The 19,523-nt window shown below is 39.7% G+C and overlaps 1 protein-coding gene and 1 long non-coding RNA gene across 2 annotated transcripts in view; one reads left to right on the top strand and one right to left on the bottom strand.

Moving 5' to 3' along the window:
- LOC309387336 overlaps positions 1-10,538 on the top strand; it is a 26,348-nt gene extending 15,810 nt beyond the window's left edge. The window contains exons 2-4 of the long non-coding RNA XR_014174584.1: positions 1,291-1,323; positions 1,568-1,635; positions 10,418-10,538. This is a non-coding gene — a long non-coding RNA (uncharacterized lncRNA). The remainder of the gene's footprint in view (positions 1-1,290; positions 1,324-1,567; positions 1,636-10,417) is intronic.
- Positions 6,430-19,514, bottom strand: ACTC1 (actin alpha cardiac muscle 1). Its single transcript, XM_081943780.1, has 7 exons — positions 19,362-19,514; positions 17,790-17,938; positions 14,666-14,990; positions 11,360-11,521; positions 10,516-10,707; positions 7,601-7,782; positions 6,430-6,773 (listed from the first exon to the last, which is right to left on the bottom strand). The coding sequence occupies exons 2-7, from the start codon at positions 17,916-17,918 to the stop codon at positions 6,630-6,632; spliced, it is 1,134 nt and encodes a 377-aa protein (XP_081799906.1). The 5' UTR covers positions 17,919-17,938; positions 19,362-19,514; the 3' UTR covers positions 6,430-6,629.
- Between the last annotated feature and the right edge of the window lie 9 nt (positions 19,515-19,523).

Raw genomic sequence — 19,523 nt, forward strand, 5'->3', positions numbered from 1 at the left:
CCCCAGGTTAACCATTCATGTTCTTTGCTTTTTTGAATAGTGTTATAAATCATTTCAATACTTGCTTTTCCCCCAAAAAACAATGCTCATGCATTTTTTAGGGTGAGACTTATAAGAATCAGTGATCAAGTTAAAAGAGAAAACTATTTTCAGATCATCTCTATGAAGAGCGGTTGACAACTCACTGATTTTAAGAAAGAAAGCTACATTGTATACCACATACTTTTAGTAACTTTGAAGCCTTTTCCTTTAAGGCAAGAAAAAGTTAAGAAGGGCAATTTGTCACAATGCTGAACGTTACACTGCTTTATTGCAAAACAATCCATATATCTCTTCTATAGATTGCTTACAGGCTGAATTTATTTACATATTTCCAATGCAAATGTGTCCTCGTTTTTTTTTAGCTGACTGTCAAATTCCATAGTTTCAGTACAGAAATGTCTTTTTAGATGGCTTCCAGGCCTTCCACACCTTACTTTATATATATATATTAAAAAATCTAGTTATTTACCTATGAGGAAAACAGCCGAACTCTGCAAGAATTAAAATATTATAACCTCAGGTATTTCTATAGTTGAGATAAGAAAAAAAAATCTCAATTTTCCTACAGATTGTAACCAGGATAGACTAACATGTATGGGAGGCATGAACCACGGCCCCGTTGTTGTTTTCATGAGTATCTATGTTTTTGTGACTTGTCAGAGGGAAGCAAAATGTACCTGAATTAAGATTTCTCCAATTTAATATCTTACAAATTGCTTTATCTGAATTTGCAAAACTCTTCATATTCATGGTCACGTGGGGAGAGGGGCAGCAGAACAAATGATAACCTATGTAACATGTTACTGCATAACTAGAGATAGTCCTCATTTAACACCCACTTGTTCAACAACCATTCAAGGCTACAGTGGTACTAAGTGAGGAGACATAGGAACAGTCCTCATCACTGTGATTGCTGCAGTATCCCTTGGACATGAGATCACCATTAGTGACCTTTACTGTGACTTCTGACACGTAATGTCAGTGGGGAAGCCGGCAGGAGATTGAAAATGCTGAACACATGACATCATTCTTAATTACCATATGGCAAGGCTGTCAAATGTACATCATGCCAATGTCATGCACTGGCCATGCCCACACCCACGTGGAAGTTCATGATGTTTCCTAGCCTGGTAATGAAACATCTACTGAAAATAAACAAGCTCAACAACACCAAAACCCAACATACATTTTCTACTATTGGAACACCAGGCGAAGTGTTTGTTTACACCATTTTGCATTGCTTTTCAGATAAACTCTGTGGATCATACGGATTTGGAAAATGTAGGTAACCTTTCAAGTTATCTCCCATTTACTCTCTATCATATATATATTTGTAAAGGAACAAACCTTCAGCTCCTGGTCTTTCCTCAAGTTCATTAGTTGCATGAAAGACCAGATTTGTCAAATAGCAAGGGCTGAGTTATGTTATTTATCCCCTGTAAAGAAAGTACCTTTGTGCTTGAGTTAAAATTAGATTGGCTATTTTTATCTTTATTACATTCTCTTGTTTGTCTCTGCCTCACAGCAAACTGAATAGCATCACCAGAATGCAAGGACCATGCAGACTATCCAGAGGCCACAATTATTGAAATGGTAGGACGTTTCATTGAGCAGAGACTCACTTCCATGTGAATAGGTGTAGTAGAAAGGTTAAAACGTTTTCTAGTTGGGCTTCATCTCCTGGTAGGAACTTTCTCTGCTGCGTATGTTGCACAGGGAAATATTTGGATGACTTCTGCTTAGCTTCAAGCTGAGAACAAGCTGGAAACATTGCTACTGTACAAGATGGGAAACATGGTGCAATAGGCATCCTAGAAAAAGATATCTGCCTTCCTGTACTTTTGACCTGTATGTGCCTTTTGGTAACATTTCCTTTTTTCTTAGCAATGAACCAAATTCCAAAGACTATTCTGAACCACTTGAATTGAATAAAATTAATATTTCATCAGGGATCTATCTGAGGAAAGCCTGAGGTATTCAGTATTTTTTTACTTGTAATAATCAGCAGCACAGGACTATTATTTGTGGCTATTCCAGAATCTATTAAATTAGAACTTGAGTAGTTTGCCCTTGTGAAGTGTGGGGGGAGGGTAGTATCATAGGTGTACTATCACACAGGTAACAGTTATAGTCTTGATATAGGGGTGTCAAACTTGCATCGTCATGGCATCATCATGGGACATATTGTGACTTTTTCCCCCTTCACTAAACCGGGCATGGGTGTGGCCACCACATGATGCATCCGGCCCGTGGGCCTTGAGTTTGACATCCCTGTCTTAATAAGTAAGTAACTGGATAGCTGGTAACCAGGCTCACACTTATGCATAAAAAAAGTGTTTAAGTGAACTTAGTGAGCTTAGGTACTATGTAAACCCAGTCTTGTAATTTATTTACAATCCAATGCAATTGAGTAAACAACTATGGATAAGGGATCATGAGTAAATTTGCCATGAAACTCGGATAGGGACAGATAACTGAAATACAATATTTTACCATTTTCATTCTAATGAAAAGTGCTTGAACATTCAAGCTTACACAATGATGCCTGAACTTGAACCAATCTAAAAAAAGGATGGTGTTTTCTTTTTTTAAAAATACTGATTTCCTTCAGTTCAACATGCCAAGTATTGTTCATAGTGTGAAATGAAAACTCCTGGATTTAACTATGTAATAGGATGAGGTTACACTGAGCAAAAAGAATTTCTCACCGTTTATTCCAGACAGTTTAACTTGAAGTTTCATCTTTCCATTATTTACCTTCAAAGAGTTTTTTTTAAAAATGGCATGTGGAAGGATCGATGATGGACTGATGACATCAGCAAGTATTGTGAGCCCAATTGGCAAAAGAAAGCCCAGAACTGTATAGGTTGGAAACATGCAGAAGAGGCCTTCATCCTGCAGTGGATAGAAAATGGCTAAGATGATGATGATGATGATGATGATGATGATGATGATGATGATGATGATGGTGGTGGTGGTGGTGGTGGTGGTGGTGGTGGTGGTGGTGGTAGTGGTGGTGGTTTTTTAAAATACCATCATTGGCATAGAACACAAGGGGCCTATATAGTATCACTGATGCTTCAAATATCATCACCGTCATCATCATTCTAGTCATTGTGTATCCACTGCAGGATGAAGGCCTCTTCTGCATGTTTCCAACCAATACGGTCTTGAACGTTTCTTTGCCAGTTGGGCTTGCGATACTTGCTTATGTTGTCGCTCCATCTTGTTTTAGGTCTACCATCAGCTATGTTCCCTCTAAGCTGCGCTGGTGCGCAGCCGCGCACGTGGCAACAAAACACCGTGCAGCAGTTTCCAACTGCCATGCAGTAGTTTTTAAGACACCTTCCACGATAATAGGAGAGGAGAGCCAGCCTGGAATCAGCAATCCGTTCTAGGTCCACAAGGCAGAAAGTAGCTGAGAGAAGGGGTGTGGGGGTTGGGAGAAGGCATGGGATGGGTGCCCAGCAGCGGCTGCTCGGATTTGCCATTTGAGAGAGAGAGAGAGAGAGAGAGAGGGGGGGGGAGGGGGGGAGGGAGAGGGAGAGGGCGCGCACGTGCACGTGTATCCCTCCTTCCTTCAGCCCAACACTCTCGCTGGCATCCCGGCCAGACAAGAGGGACTGCAGAGAAAGTTGCCTCTTGGAAGGAATGACCCGGCTTGGCTCCCGCTTCGCTTTGTCTCTCCTGCCTCTTTGCTTCTCCGTTTGGTCATTGGGCAGCAGATCGAAAGCAGGAGCCAAGCCGGGTCATTCCTTCAAGAGGCAAGTTTCCCATCAAATGACTCACTGCCCTAGGCTCGGGGAGACTGTCTGCAGTCCCTCTCGTCTGGCCGGGATGCCAGCGACAGTGTTGGGCTGAAGGAAGGAGGGATACACACACACACACGCTCTCTCTCCCCCTCTCTCTCCTTCCCTCCCCCCCCTCTCTCTCGCATTAAAAGAGGGAGAGAGAGAGAGAGAGAGTTAGTTGGTGGGCAGACTTAACACTTTGTTAAGTGTGTTTCTCTGTGTGTTGTGTATATACATGTCTCCATGGATGCAATTGTGCAAGCATTTTTTTCCTCTTTAAAAGAATTTTTGGATTTCTCCTCACCAAACCTTTAAGACTGAAAGAGTTAGAGTTGAAATATAAAGAGATTGTCAATCACCATACTGTTAGATTTATAGGCAATTATGGACTATCTTGATTATATCCTCCTTAGAAAGAATATGCTACTGTATGGTTGAGAAAAAGATCAAACTTCATTCCATGGAAACCCAACAAAGTTCATAGGGAGGGTTTCTTTCTACGATGGGCTTCTTGGGTCAACAGTGAATATCAGTTATCAAAAATGTAGGTAGAAAATTAAGCAGACAATAGGCAATTACAAAAAGGGAAGCCAACTTTCTGAATTCTGTTTCTTTGCACTTAGTGACTTATAAATAGACTAATGTTCTGAAAACCTGACCTAAATTACTATATATTTTAAATAGCTGTAAAGCTATGCTGAAAAGTTGTTCTCAAGGTATTGTGATAAATTCAATAAAAAGAAGGGAATTCTTGATGAACTTAAGGAGAAATGAGAGTATTGGATTGTAAGTGGACAAATAAAATTACCAAACAAAGAGAATATTTGCACCTCAGGGTTGAAATGAGATGTTCTCTCTTACTCTTTCCTCTTCCTCTCTTCTCTCTCTGTCTCTCTCATCCTCTTTCTCTTTGTCTCTCTTCTCTTTCTCCTTCTTTTCCATTCTTCCTTCACTTTCTCTCTCCTTCTCCATTCTCTCTCCTCTTTGTCTCTTTCTGTCTCTCTCACCCTCTTCCTCTTTGTCTCTCTTTGTCTCTCCTTCTTTCCCACTCTTCTGTCACTTTCTCTCTCCTTCTCTGTCTCTTTCTGTCTCTTTTCCCTCTTTTTTCTTCCTCTCTTCTCTCTCCCACTCTTTTATCACTTTCTCTTTACTGCCCAACCTGTCCCCATACTTATCTTCGACTGATCAGGTTTGCAATAATTTACCTTTTCTAAATAGGTGCAATTCCCTTACCGGATCCCTCGCTCACTCAAACACACACACACACACACACACACACACACACAAACCATTTTTCTCCATTCCAATTCGGATTCTATAAATGAATTGCTCTGTGAAACCACTGTGAAAAAAATTCAGGTGCTCGGGCATGAAAATGTGCCTCTCAAACACTATACTTTTCCGCCCACACTGAAAAAAAATTAGAGGGAATATTGACCATCAGTTCTATTTTCTGCCCATTTCAATTCTTTTACTATCTTGATGGCATCGTATATTTTAGTTTGTTCTCTAATCCATGTGCAGGTCTTTTTATCTTGTCTTGTGTTGCCGAGCACATATCTTTCCATGGCTCTTTGCATCACTCATAGTTTTTGTATTGATTGTGAGGTCCATGTTTAGCTGGCATATGTTAGAGCAGGTAGCACACACTGCTCAAAAAGTTTTCCCTTCAGGCATAGGGGGAGGTTGTTCTTGAGAATTATGCTTAAGTTGCCAAATGCCCGCCAGCCACAATTTCCTTTTGAGATCCATTGAAATCCATTGGCCAAGGGATATGTAGTAGTCTACTACATCTAGTTCTTCTCCAGATGTTAAAAAACCCTTACTTTCTTTGCTGAATTTATTAAAACAACCTGGCTGTTTTTCAGGTTTTGAAGCCAAATGGTTCTCCTGCTTTGTGCAACTCTTGCATGTGTCTTTGTAACTCTTCCGGGTCTTGTGAGAAGATAACAACATCATCTGCAAATCTTATGTGTTTTAAATAAGCACCATTGATTTTTATTCCATCTTTTGCCCAGTTTACTTTTCAAAATACTTCTTCAAAGCAGGCTGAGGAAAGGATATGGGTTTTTTTTCTGGGATAGTTCCAAATATAAGCTTGCAAAAACTCATAAAACAGACTATTTTCCTATAAATCCATGTGTTTGATGAGACTGCTTTCAAAAACTCTTTCTGTAAAGTTATGCAGGCAAATACAAAAGGATGCTTTTCAATGTTAGCAATGAAACTAAGTTGCAAATCTCCAGTCTATCCCTGGACGGTAACAGAGGTTAGCTGAAATTGAGTAGTTTAAAAGTTTGACGAATAAACACAACTCATGAGTGGAGACAATGAATTAAATGTTTTCTCACTAGTCACTAAACAAAGGAATAGAGAACTGTGATTTTTAAGGATTGTGTTCATGGAACGTTCTCAATTCTTTTGCTAATTTAACTGATTTTATGAATTTGCAGTCTTTTTAAACTCTAGTGGTCTAAGGAAAAAGTAATAGTCATTCCTGTCTGTATATTTTACTTACATTAATACTACTGTTTTTTTTAAAATATACTATCATCAGGTATATTTTTTATTTTTTAAAATCAGACTACATAACATATTTACGTTGCAAATCCCAGATCTTGTTTATTTATAAAGCAATAAATATTCAAAGAAGCATAATAAATTGCACGGGCATGTGTAAACAAACTGTACATTATAACCGAACCTAGTTCAGGAAGGATTACCAGGGGGGAAAAATACTTCAAGAAGCACATCATCCTGAGTGGGTAATTTGTGGCAAAGGGTATGAGAAGATGCTTAGAAACACTTGCGGTGGACAATGGATGGACCAGCCTCATCATACTCCTGTTTGCTGATCCACATCTGCTGGAAGGTTGAAAGAGATGCCAAGATGGAGCCTCCAATCCAGACCGAGTACTTTCGCTCAGGGGGGGCAATGATCTAAATGGAGAAAATAAACAAGAGGTTTCTTTCAGAAGGAGCTGTATCAACCTAGGTTTCTAGGCAACACAACTTCGTTTAAATTGTTTCTAATAACAATGACTTCTTAACAGTGAGACATCAATGCACAAATTGTACTAAAATTCTACCTCTCAATTCTGACTTGGGTAGAAAAATTATGGTGAAATTGGTGAAAAAAAGAGTGTGCTTTGTTTATTTGAGTTGGCAAAGCAAAATCTAGGAGGTGTTTAGTTACTGTTGTTTATTACCAAATGGCCTGTTAGGGTTTTATTTTTTGGAAGTAGAAAGAGAAAATCTTCCCTTCCAATAAATATATTCTTTAAAATTGAAACTTTATCCATTTCTAAGGTCATGTAGAAGAGCATTGCTCAATTAAACAGTTTTAACCCTAGAGAAATGTCTATGCAGATTCTCAGTCATCCAGGTCATGGTTGTCCCAAAGGTGTTTTTTTTTTCAAGAGGCAACTGGACTTTCTGGTTTTTCTTTGAAGACGTTTCACTTCTCATCCAAGAAGCTTCTTCAGCTCTGACTGGATAGTGGGGAATGGAAAGTATGTAGAAAGGAGTGTACATCATTCCATTCCCCACCATCCAGTTGGAGCTGAAGAAGCTTCTTGGATGAGAAGCAAACCATCTTCAAAGAAAAACCAGTTGCCTCTTGAAAAAAGCACCTTTGGGACAACCCTAGAGAAGCATTGGCCACAGATTTTATTGAACCTTTAATAACTTTACAAAGTTACTTCTATCTTTTCAAGAGGACACTTCGCAGGGATTTGGAAGTTTGATATAGGAAACAAATTTCGCACCTTAATTTTCATTGTGCTGGGAGCCAAAGCAGTGATTTCTTTCTGCATACGATCAGCAATGCCAGGGTACATAGTAGTACCACCAGAGAGTACGTTGTTGGCATACAGATCTTTACGGATGTCAATATCACACTTCATTATGCTGTTATAGGTAGTTTCATGAATGCCAGCAGATTCCATACCTTAGAAATAAATGAATATTGATAGGCTATTGACCGATGAAGTATAGAGGAAGCACAACATTTGAGCATTATTAATAGCAGAAAGCTATAAGAAAAAAAAGTAAAAATAAAAAAGCATTTATCAAATAAGATTTTTCTATAGAAAGAGAAGGTGGAATTTAAACATTAGGTCTGGGCAGGCCTCACACATACTGTATAACCATATGGAATTCCAGGACTCATTTTCTGTAGGTTATAGATGGCTCTCTTTTTTTGTAATTGAAGAAAAGTGACTACATATTTTTACCACTTGAAAGCAGGATGCACATGTAATATAAGTCCTAAGAAGGCATGCCACTATTAACAGGCAAATATCTTACAAACTGACAACTTGCATGTGAGAACTCTGAGAGGCAATGAACGTTAGCACATGTGCTTGAATAAGAAAAAAAGGTCAGGATTGCATTTAGGAAGGCAAAAAAAAATTGATGAAGGTATGAACAGAAGCTTAGCGCTGAAGATAAGAAAAACTTACACCAGAAATACAAATTCAAGGGTTACATTCCAATGTATTAGTTGACAGGTGGCATCTTAAAGTGAACTGAAATTAGATCCATAACAAGGCAACAGCTGATGAACAACTGCTCCTAAATCCACAAGGCTGTATTATAAAGATTTGATGCATCATCAGTTGCAAAGGGAAATTACTTTTTCTATCATGCCTAAAATTGGTCTCAAAGAATATGAATCTACACTTGCTTTTCTTCCCCTTGAACTCTGGCCGGTTAAGTGATCACAGGCTGCAATTCCAAGGCATTTTACCTAATTTTATATAAATGTATATAAATTAACCTTTTAAAATGTACTACAATGAAAGAAAATGGCCATGGTGAAATCAAAATAAACCAAAAATGAAAAAAATACACATATCAAAGCCACAGTGCCATAATAAATGCCGATCTTTTTTTTAAAAAAAAAAGATATTCAGCTTCACTTTGAGATTAACAACATAATGGATCTGACACAGTCAAGACTGCCATTCTAAATTCAACACTGTGGAAGGATTTTTTAAAAAATTGGCCCTTTAGGCACATTTATGCAAGGCTAGAATTCTTCTCTTGAACATACATATATATACATACATACACACACACACACACATACACACCTTTATACCCAAGGCAGCGTGATTGTTCATGAAGTCATTTGTACCACAAAAGGAAAGGAATTTGTGCCTTTGGCAGACATTCCTGGCCAATGTATTAATTTATGGTAATAGTCACATTGTATGTTGAAGTAGAGAGACGGCCAGAGATAAAGATGTGCCCAAGAATGAAATACTTTAGATTATTATTTTTTATTTTGCAGGTGAATAGAATTCTCATATTGTTGAATGAGTAATTTCAATGTAAGTAATTAATTAAGATCAAAATGAGAGTTGTTATGCTTCTTAACAACCCTTAGTTATTGGCACTGCTGCAGTAATTCCACACAGGAGGCAAATGCATTCCAAAAATAGTAACTGAACGCAGGATTTTTTTAAAAAAAATTGTTTGGCTAGATGGAAGGGGAACTCTCCAGCAACAGCTGCTGGTAGCCAGTTTCACTATTATATTGGTTTATGTTCCTTTATTTTAAAAATTAGAAATGTTAACCCCGTTTATCACATTTGCAAGATAGTTTCAAAATATTATAATGACTATAAGGTCATAAAATGATGCCCCTTGTGTCCAGAACAAATGTCTCTATTGCAGGTATGAGATGCAGTGGTTCCTGGAATGAGGGGAAAGCCCTGAATTAATTGTAGTCAACAATAATATTCATACATCCCTTCAACAGTGTGTATAATGTAGGTAGATTGGTACTCCACACAAGACTCTTAATCAGATGGGCTTCTCTTCTTAGAAAGATTATCTTCTGCTTTCTCATCCTTTTGTATAGAATTACATAACCTGAGACTGCAAAGCCACTTCCAGCCAATGTCTTAAGGCCTTCCCAATATCTTAAGTTCAACACCCACAGATAAAGATTAAGGCTCCCCTCGCACATGTGTGCTAGTCATTTCTGACTCTAGGGGGTGGGGCTTATCTCTGTTTCAAAGCTGAAGAGCCAGCACTGTCCAAAGTCGTCTCCATGGTCATGTGGCCGACATGACTAAACGCCAAAGGTGCACAGAATGCTGTTACCTTCCCACAAAAGGTGGTCCCTATTTTTCTACTTGCATTTTTTATGAGCTTTCCAACTGCTAGGTTGGCAGAAGCTGGGACAAGTAACGGGAGCTCACTCCATTACATGGCACTAGGGATTCGAACTGCCAAATTGATGAACTTTCTGATCAACATGCTCAGCGTCTTAGTCACTGAGCCACTATGTCCCTTTTAACATCCATATATAATCCCTCCAAAAGTTATTTCAAAATATTTCTTAATGTTGCTGGAGGAGAAAGTGGTTTATGTGCGAGTATTTCTTTGAGCTGTATTTGTTTAAATTTAATTTAATTTCTGCCCTCTTTTTTGATTTGTTGCAGTGTGACTCCCACTAATAGTTTAGCATTGTCATCAATGCATTTTGACAGATATTACTACTAATTTTGATTATTTCCAAAATGTTTTATGCTTTTGCATTTTGCATCCTTTTAATTTTATATTTCCTTTAGAGTTTACTGCACAGAGAAGCAATTCAGCCAGCAGCCAGTCAGCCAGCCAGGTCCAAAGTAACTTCAAGCTAAAGTTTCCACGTAAAATAATTCCTTACCAATAAAAGATGGCTGGAAAAGGGTTTCTGGACAGCGGAAACGCTCATTCCCAATTGTGATGACCTGCCCATCAGGCAACTCATAACTTTTCTCTAGAGAAGAGGAGGAGGCTGCTGTAGCCATTTCATTCTCAAAGTCCAGAGCAACATAGCATAATTTCTCCTTAATGTCACGGACAATCTCACGTTCAGCTGTAGAGACAAAACCAAAAATGTATAAAAAGAAGAAAAAGATAGAGGTTAAAAAGAATGCAAGCAAAATTGAAGTTAAAAATCCTGTCCCCGTAGTTGAGTTTGGTCATTTTTATTTCCATATATCCTCAAATAATTTTCCAGGATGCTTAGAAATAGGATCAAACACAAGGGTTTCACCATATCTGATGATGGGGAAAAATATGGAGATATAGCAATAGCATTTAGATTTTTATACTGCTTTACAGTGCTTTACAGCACTCTATAAGCAGTTTACAGAGTCAGCATATTACCCCCAACAACTTGGCTCCTCATTTTATCCACCTCAGAAGGATGGAAGGTTGAGACAACCTTGAGCCTGGTGAGATTTTAACTGCCAAATTGCAGGCGGTCAGCAGAAGTAGCCTGCAGTACTGCACTCTAACCACTGTGCCACCACGGCTCATATAGATATTATGTAGAAGAAATAATGTATCTAGATCCCACACAACTTTTTAGTTTGATATGACACTGAAAATTCCATTGCTGAGCTTATGTTATAGTTGAGTAATCTTATAGTTGAGCTTACTCAACTAAAGTATATCAACAGTAGCTTTTTGAATTCACTTATGAGGCATAAACAGTGATCAAAGTACATTTCAACTGTAATTACCTGTTGTTACAAAGGAATAGCCACGTTCTGTCAGAATCTTCATGAGGTAGTCAGTCAGATCCCTGCCAGCCAGATCCAGACGCATAATAGCATGGGGAAGAGCATAACCTTCATAGATAGGGACATTGTGTGTGACTCCATCCCCTGAATCAAGGACAATACCTGTAAAACAGAAAAGCCCAAGTTGTTATAATGCCAGCATTTTTTAAATGACATGTTCTTGCACATGTCATGCAACCTCTCCAAATGCAGGTTAGGAGAATAGAACAGAAAAAAAACACCAATACACAAAGAGAATGTGCAATTAAAGTCTGGTGTGACAAATGAGCATGAAACATAACCTTCCTCATTAGTAACTCTCAGTATCTTACAAGCTGAAATGCCAAAGGGAATACTTTCTTAACTTCAGCCAACTGTAGACCTTAATGCTTCCTTGAACCAATTTTGGTTCAAAATGGCTTCACTGGGTTAGTCTTCCTTTCATATTTATAACATCCTATAAGCAAGTTGATAATGCCGCATTTTAATAAACAAAGAACTTAGCTAAACAGAGAGTTTGGGTCATTCAGCTGAATCTAAACTAATTGTTTCTAACATGGGGATACACTCTTAAATTTGTCTATTATAGATGATAATTCTCCTTATGTTCCCGTGTTTTTTGCACCCTGTGGTCCTTGAGATATATTCAGCAGTGATGCTTGTTTTCATGGTCTCACCACATCATTCTGCTATATCTTAATGTCTAGTATCATAAAAGTAGAACCAACTGCCTGAATCCCTCCTACTACGACATCTGCTTTGATCTCAGCTGGATCTATTAGACTATAGACCTATATGGTAAGAAAATGGGATGATGAGTGTCACACAAGATCATCAAGGGCATTTGAGTACATTTATTGGCAACATCTGTTGAACTGTCCATGCTACTGTTACCAAGAACACTAATTGTCCATATGCATCAAAACCTAAGTTCAGTTTGAGGGAAAGTTTGCCTTTTGATTCAGCTCAACAATGGTTTGACTATAAAGGTTTCAAAGAGATTCCTGGCACTAATTAACCCAACATATTGGCAGTCTCCAATATGTTAAAAGACAGACTTCCTTAACCTGAGTTAAAATTGAAAGCATTTAAATGTCCAGACTTCTCCAGCCACCATGGCTTTTTGGTGAGAATTCTGATTTGAAAATCCACACATCTACAAGAGACCTAGGTGGGAAGAGCTGTTATGAGAACCAGACAGCATAAGATCATATAGGATCAATAACTACTTCAGATGCTGCTATCTTAATATGTGAAGGACAATAATTTATATGGGTGTTTCAAATATGGTAAACCAGTGGGGTTTTTTTCTGTAGAGATTCTCAGTCATCCAGGTGATGGTTGTCCCAAAGGTGCTTTTTCAGGAGGCAACTGGACTTCCTTGTTTTTTCTTTGAAGACATTTCGCTTTTCATCCAAGAAGCTTCTTCAGCTCTGGCAGGATAGTGGGGAATGGAAGGATTTATATTCCTTGCAGACAACTGGTCATTTACATCTTTTTGGAAGGTCATTGCAGCACTTTGAGGTGTATCTGTGTCCTCAGGGTCACCTGAGTGGTGCTCCTGGTTCCTGTAGACTGCAATTTTTTTCCCTCTGGAAATCCTTTCCTACTCCCACACCATTCAAAGGGTGCTCATCCCAAATTGTATAGCTAAAAATCTGTAGAGATTCTCAGTCATCCAGGTCATGATTGTCCCAAAGATAATTTTTCAAGAGGCAACTGGACTTTCTTGTTTTTTCTTTGAATATGTTTAGCTTCTCATTCAAGAAGCTGAAGAAGCTTCTTGGATGAGAAGTGAAACGTCTTCAAAGAAAAAACAAAGTCCAGTTGCCTCCTGAAAAAGCACCTTTGGGACAGTGTTTTTTCATATTTTCAAGAGGAGGAAGCATGTATTTGGGATTGAGGTGTAATCTTCTTTATTTTAGATTCTGAATACAGAAATAGGAAATATTATTTTTCCAAACTGTAGGAAAGTAGCAGAGAAGTGGGCTTGTATCTATTATAGCTTTATATGAAAATACCTGCTATGTGCAATAATTTTCCCATGTTATACATATCACAATTACACTTCTGATTCAGTAAAGTCTGCCATTCCTTTCATGTATAAATTACAATTACAATTTCTACTTAATGCTGTTCTCAGTGAAAGGCAAGCAGTGTTCATTAAAAGATTAAGCCTTTCCTCTTAAGATAACTTTTAAATATGAATATATTTGAGCTGCCACTACGGTGATTATCTGTTCCAGTATTCAGACTGTCTAAGGCATCAGTTTCTCAAAAGTGAGAGTCACTGTAATCATTATAATAGCCAAGGGAATTTGCAGGAAATGAAGAAATGCTAATTATTTGAGGCAATTAAACTTTCAAGAGTTGTACCATTAAAAAAAAAATAGTCCCACCATGTCACAATCACCTGTGAGAATGCTAAAATCTGAGATTTTACATTTTTGTTTTGAATTTAATTTTGCATTATACAGATGTCATCTGGCAAGTTGACTCCCACATGCATTTTTCTAACCCATTCATTAAATGAAGAAATATGGTTCCCTTCATGAAACAGATTGAAATTCTGTCCATTGGGGAAAGCTCTTCAAATAATGAAATGAACTGGTTTGGCATCTCAGAGGCAGTGCCACTTAAGGGATATAGAGCATATAAACAGGTAGTCCTCAACTTACGAACACAATTGAGCCCAACATTTATGCTGCTAAGTTAGACATTTAAATGAGTTTTTGCCCCATTTTACCACCTTACTTGCCATAGTTGCTAAGCAAATCACTGCAGTTTTTAAGCTAGTAACATGATTGTTAAGTGAATCTGGTTTCCCCATTGACTTTGCCTGTCAGAAGGTCACAAAAGATGACCACATGACCTTGGGACACTACAACTGTCATAAACATGAGTCAGTTGCCAAGCATCTGGATTTTGATCGCACAACTATGGGGATGCTGCAATAGTTAATAAGTGTGAAAAATGGTCATAAGTCACTTTTTCCAGTGCCATTGTAACTTCAAAGTTTGGTCACTAAACAAAATGTTGTAAGACAAGGACTTGCTGTTACATTAGGCAACCTGATGCCTTTCAGTGACTTTTGAATTCAAAAGTAAGCTCTACCCAACGTGACCAACACTACAGGATTTGTAGTTGTAGTCTGAAAAAAGAAAGAGAAGGGAGACCAGCATGGTGTCTGTGCCGAATATAAGCATTTACTAGGTCAGTCTTCAGGAAAAATATCTGGTGAGGAAAGCAATTAACTTATTATTTTACCTGTAGTACGCCCAGAAGCATAGAGGGAGAGAACAGCTTGGATTGCCACATACATGGCAGGCACGTTGAAGGTCTCAAACATAATTTGGGTCATCTTTTCACGATTGGCTTTGGGATTCAGAGGGGCTTCTGTCAGCAGGGTGGGATGTTCTTCAGGGGCAACACGCAGTTCATTATAGAAAGTATGGTGCCAGATTTTTTCCATGTCATCCCAATTAGTAATTATTCCATGTTCAATGGGGTATTTCAAAGTCAGAATACCTCTCTTGCTCTGCGCTTCATCACCCACATAGGAGTCTTTCTGGCCCATACCAACCATGACACCCTAAAGGAAGAAGGGACATGAAAAACAATACCATGGAGTCAGAAATCTGATGCCGCCATGTTTCTCCACGAAACACCCTCCATGTGTGTTTGCGCTTTAATAATAACTTCTCACCAGTGTAGGTGTTAAATTCTAATACCTCTATGGGTGTGAAGCTGGGAAATTGTAAATACACAGCATGAAATCACTGACTTCTGTATGTAGCTCCTTGAATTTAACACTCAACTTAATGTACATAAAAATGTTATTCTTTTGGCTGGCCATTAAACATATGCAACATGAGGGTAAAGTAGCACTGCGTGGCATAATATGGTAGATTTCTTCTTACTTTCTCAAACAAACAAAAAACAGGCCTCTGCAGTTCCAAACCAATGACAATCAGCACTCCTTCTTTCACTCAAAATCTGATACCTGCAGCACTTACTAGTAATTTATTCAGTCTGCAACCTTCAACTTCAGAAGTATTCTCAAACCACCCACTTAACTCATATTTTGGCAAGTGGGTTTTATGGACTCAGCAATGCAGACTCACTTCTAAATCCCGAATTTGTTTTCACTAACTTTGAAGCCTGTGAGATTTTTTGGATTAGCCCTTATAAAGGTATTGCTCCAATATAACATTTGGGTTTTCCCTTTATGTGAAAGAGTGCGGTTAGGGGTGTGTGTGTATGTGTTCTTAAATTACATTTTCAACAAGAAAAAATGCATTGGGATTAAATTACCACAATATTGCAATTTCTGCCCCAAAAGATGTAGCATCACAAGAGATCTTAAGCCCTATTTATGTGACCAAATGACCTGAGGCGGACACTTTTCTCCAAGAAAAGCACCAATTACAATACTGTATTAATAAGAAAATAAAAACAGTTTAAGGAATGTATTTTTTTTTAAAAGGGAGGATTGGAATTTCCTACTGGCTAGTGAAGTTCACATGTTTATGATTTTGAGAAAAGGTGGGAAGGAAGAAAGAAATATGGCAAAAGTACTATGGAACAAGGGGGGAAGCACAGAGGAAAGATACAGCAGATTCAAAAAGAGAAAGGAGAGGATGGGAGATTGCCCATGTGTGCTCCAGATGGCTCCTCCCCACAAGGAGACTACAGGAGAGTGAATTTGAGCACTGGGAAATGATGGGATTCATCATCTTTTTTGCAGCCAGAAACTTTCAAAGGACACTAAGTTGTACAATAATATAATAGCAGAGTTGGAAGGGATCTTGGAGGTCTTCTAGTCCAACCCCCTGCCTAGGCAGGAAACATACCATTTCAGACAAATGGCTATCAGCATCTTCTTAAAGACTTGCAGTGTTGGGGCATTCACAACTTCTGGAGGCAAGATGTTCCACTGATTAATTGTTCTGTCAGGAAATTTCTCCTCAGTTCTAAGTTGCTTCTCTCCTTGATTAGTTTCCACCCATTGCTTCTTGCTCTACCCTCAGGTGCCTTGGAGAATAGTTTGACTCCCTCTTCTTTGCGGCAACCCCTGAGATATTGGAACACTGCTATCATGTCTCCCCTAGTCCTTCTTTTCATTAAGTTCACAAACCCCATTTTCTAATCACTTTCAGAAATTGCCCATTAACTATTTCTAACTTACTAGAGACCTTCAGAATGACAGGTTTGAAAACCTGTACAGATCTGCTTTCTTTCTTAAGAAAGAATCTTAACCATGTTGAAGAATTTAAAGAATCTGAAATAAACAGCAAAAAAGTGAATATGAATTTGATCTTAAAAATAAATAAACTAAAGATCCATATAAAATTAGAATTTTGAAACTTTTACCATAGGATTTTGGAATTAATGATAAAGTGCGATCAGCTTTTTATAGGAAATAGATCCAGTTCGTGTTTTACAAAACATAACATAGAAAAATAATTTTTAAAAGCGGATATTGAAGGAGATTAAAATGTAAAGATTTTAGATACAGGAATATATATATGAAAAGTTACCAAATTTGCTTATACTTGTTGAAGGTTAAAGGGAACTTCTTTAGATATTTTTCTTTTTATTATGTTCTTATTTTTCTTTCATTTTTTTCTTTGCCTTTTTACTCCTTTTCCTTATTGCTTTAAATTTGGTTTGTAGTGAATTTTACTATTATAATCAACATTCTTAATAAATTAATAAAATAAAATAAAACAAATTAATAGATGATTGATTGATGGATAGATAAATGGATAGAGATTGATGAAAGAAAGAAAGAAAGAAAGAAAGAAAGAAAGAAAGAAAGAAAGAAAGAAAGAAGAGAAATTGAAACAATGGAATCTGAGTTGGGCTGAGAAATTAAAATATTTACTGGAGCCAAGTAGGATTTAAAGAAGCAAAGGAAGGAGGAAGATAAGAAATACTGTGCTTGGACCATACACTTGAATCACAGTGATTGAAACACCTGGGCGATCTATTCTAGGGGAGACATGATAACAGTGTTCCAATATCTCAGGGGTTGCCACAAAGAAGAGGGAATCAAACTATTCTCCAAGGCACCTGAGGGTAGAACAAGAAGCAATGGGTGAAAACTAATCAAGGAGAGAAGCAACTTAGAACTGATGAGAAACTTCCTGACAGTTAGAACAATTAATCAGCGGAACAGCTTGCCTCCAGAAGTTGTGAATGCCCCAACACTGGAAGTCTTTTAAGAAGATGTTGGATAGCCATTTGTCTGAAACGGTATAGGGTTTCCTGACTGGGCAGGGGGTTGGACTAGAAGACCTCCAAGGTCCCTTCCAACTCTACTATTGTATTATTATTGTATTATTGCATTCCCCTTTTGCTGTTCCCAGAAGCGCCCAGAAAGCGTTACCTGGTGCCTAGGACGGCCTACAATGGAAGGGAAGACGGCTCGAGGGGCATCGTCACCCGCGAAGCCCGCTTTCACCAAACCTGAGCCATTGTCGCACACCAGGGCGGTGGTCTCTTCGTCATCACACATCTTGGAAAGGAAAGCGGGAGCTGCAAAATACAAAACCAGCGAAGATTCACCATCTCTGGGGGCCAGCTGGAAAGGGACTCCGCCTACCGGTTAGAGTTGCCGAAGTTGGGTAAGCCCCTCCCTCCTCCCCCCCTCTCTCAGATACACTCATACACACACACACACACACACACACACACTCCCTCACACACACACTCCCTCTTTCATTCTCACACTCACTCACTTTCTCTTTCACACACACTCTCTCTCTCTCGCACACACAATCACTCACTCCCTTTCTCTCCCCCCCCCCTCTCTCTCACACACACACACTCCCTCCCTCCCACTCCTTCTCCCTTTCCCTCAAAACCCTTTCCCCTTCGGCAGAAAGACGTTCAGTCAACGCGGGATAGATTCTGGGAGGCTGCTTCTCCTGTTAGATCGCGCACTTTACAAGGATGGGTCTTCCTTGGCGGCCGCGAGGTCCCTGTTTGGCTGCGCTCCCTCCACTCCCCAGTTCAAGCGTTTGCACGTGGATCTAGTGACTGTGAGGACTCCACAAGCGCACCGCGGCATGATTTTCGCTCCGGCTGCCGCAGGTCCAAGAAGCGGCTGGCTGCGCCGCTTCAGCAACTGCCTTTGCTGGGTTGCCTAACCCGCTCGAAGTCGCCGCTAGCTACTAAGGGTGGGGACGGTATCAGAAACCCTCGGGCTGTGAAAGAAGTTTCCCCATTGAACCGCCCCCGCCCGCAGCCCAAGTCCTTTCCTTCGTCCTTTGAGGCACAATGGAATCTGGCTTGTGCCTTCATACTTTGGTAGGGTCAAAACGTAAGAAATGCTTTTACCTTTTTAACGTATGCCGATTAGTGTACATGCAAAGTGGTAATAAAGTATTCCTATTCTATTCTATTCTATTCTATTCTATTCCATTCCATTCCATTCCATCCATTCCAGGGGTAGCGGGTGGCTGCATGTTTCTTCGGACTTTTGTTTCCCATAACAAAGGGCAAAGAAACTAGGAAAACTTGGCAAATTTAGCGCCGTCCAGAGCAGACCCAGGAGGAAGAAGATCCTCGCTAAGGTGTAGGCGGTTCTCCCCCCGCCCGCCATCCCCCCCCTCCCATAAGAGCGCAAAGAAATAGAGGGAAACCGCAGGTGGGACGGACGGGGCTTCCTCGCCTTTACAAAACTTCGGGTATCGGGATCTTCTGGGTGGAAACCCCGAGCCCACCGAGATGCGCGAAAGGATTGTGGAGAGCGGAGGTATCTGCTCCTTTAGCGCCACCGGACGACTTCACTTTGGCTACTCTGGATGCTTCTGGGGGCAAGGCAGCCTCCTTGCAGCCGCTCCCATGGTAGACCCGATTTGCAACGCTCCCCCACCTCCCATCCCGGACATTCCTCGCATGCGCCCGCGGCGATGGACAGAAAGCCGGGACGGTCAGCTGCGCTGTTGTTACTCACCGGCTCAACACTCTCTGCGCTGGGGGTTTGTGGAGCGCCAGCTGGGTCTTGCTCCAGGGAAGCGCCACCCATTTATACCCGGCGGAGTGGCGGGGTCGCTCTCGGGCTCCGGAGGGACCAGCCAGGCACCTTGTCCTTATTTGGTCGGCTTCACGCCATCCA

This window comes from Natrix helvetica (assembly GCF_964273705.1).
Source record: "Natrix helvetica genome assembly, chromosome: 1".
Taxonomy (NCBI): domain Eukaryota; kingdom Metazoa; phylum Chordata; class Lepidosauria; order Squamata; family Natricidae; genus Natrix; species Natrix helvetica.

Bases quoted from the DNA above. Each gene is read 5' to 3' on its own strand.
- ACTC1 (XM_081943780.1), bottom strand. From the start codon at position 17,918: ATGTGTGATGACGAAGAGACCACCGCCCTGGTGTGCGACAATGGCTCA. The intron at 14,991-17,789 runs GTAACGCTTTCT...TTCTTCCTTTAG, and splicing joins TAGGCCGTCCTAGGCACCAG to GGTGTCATGGTTGGTATGGG. The intron at 6,774-7,600 runs GTGCGAAATTTG...TTCTCCATTTAG, and splicing joins CCAGCACAATGAAAATTAAG to ATCATTGCCCCCCCTGAGCG.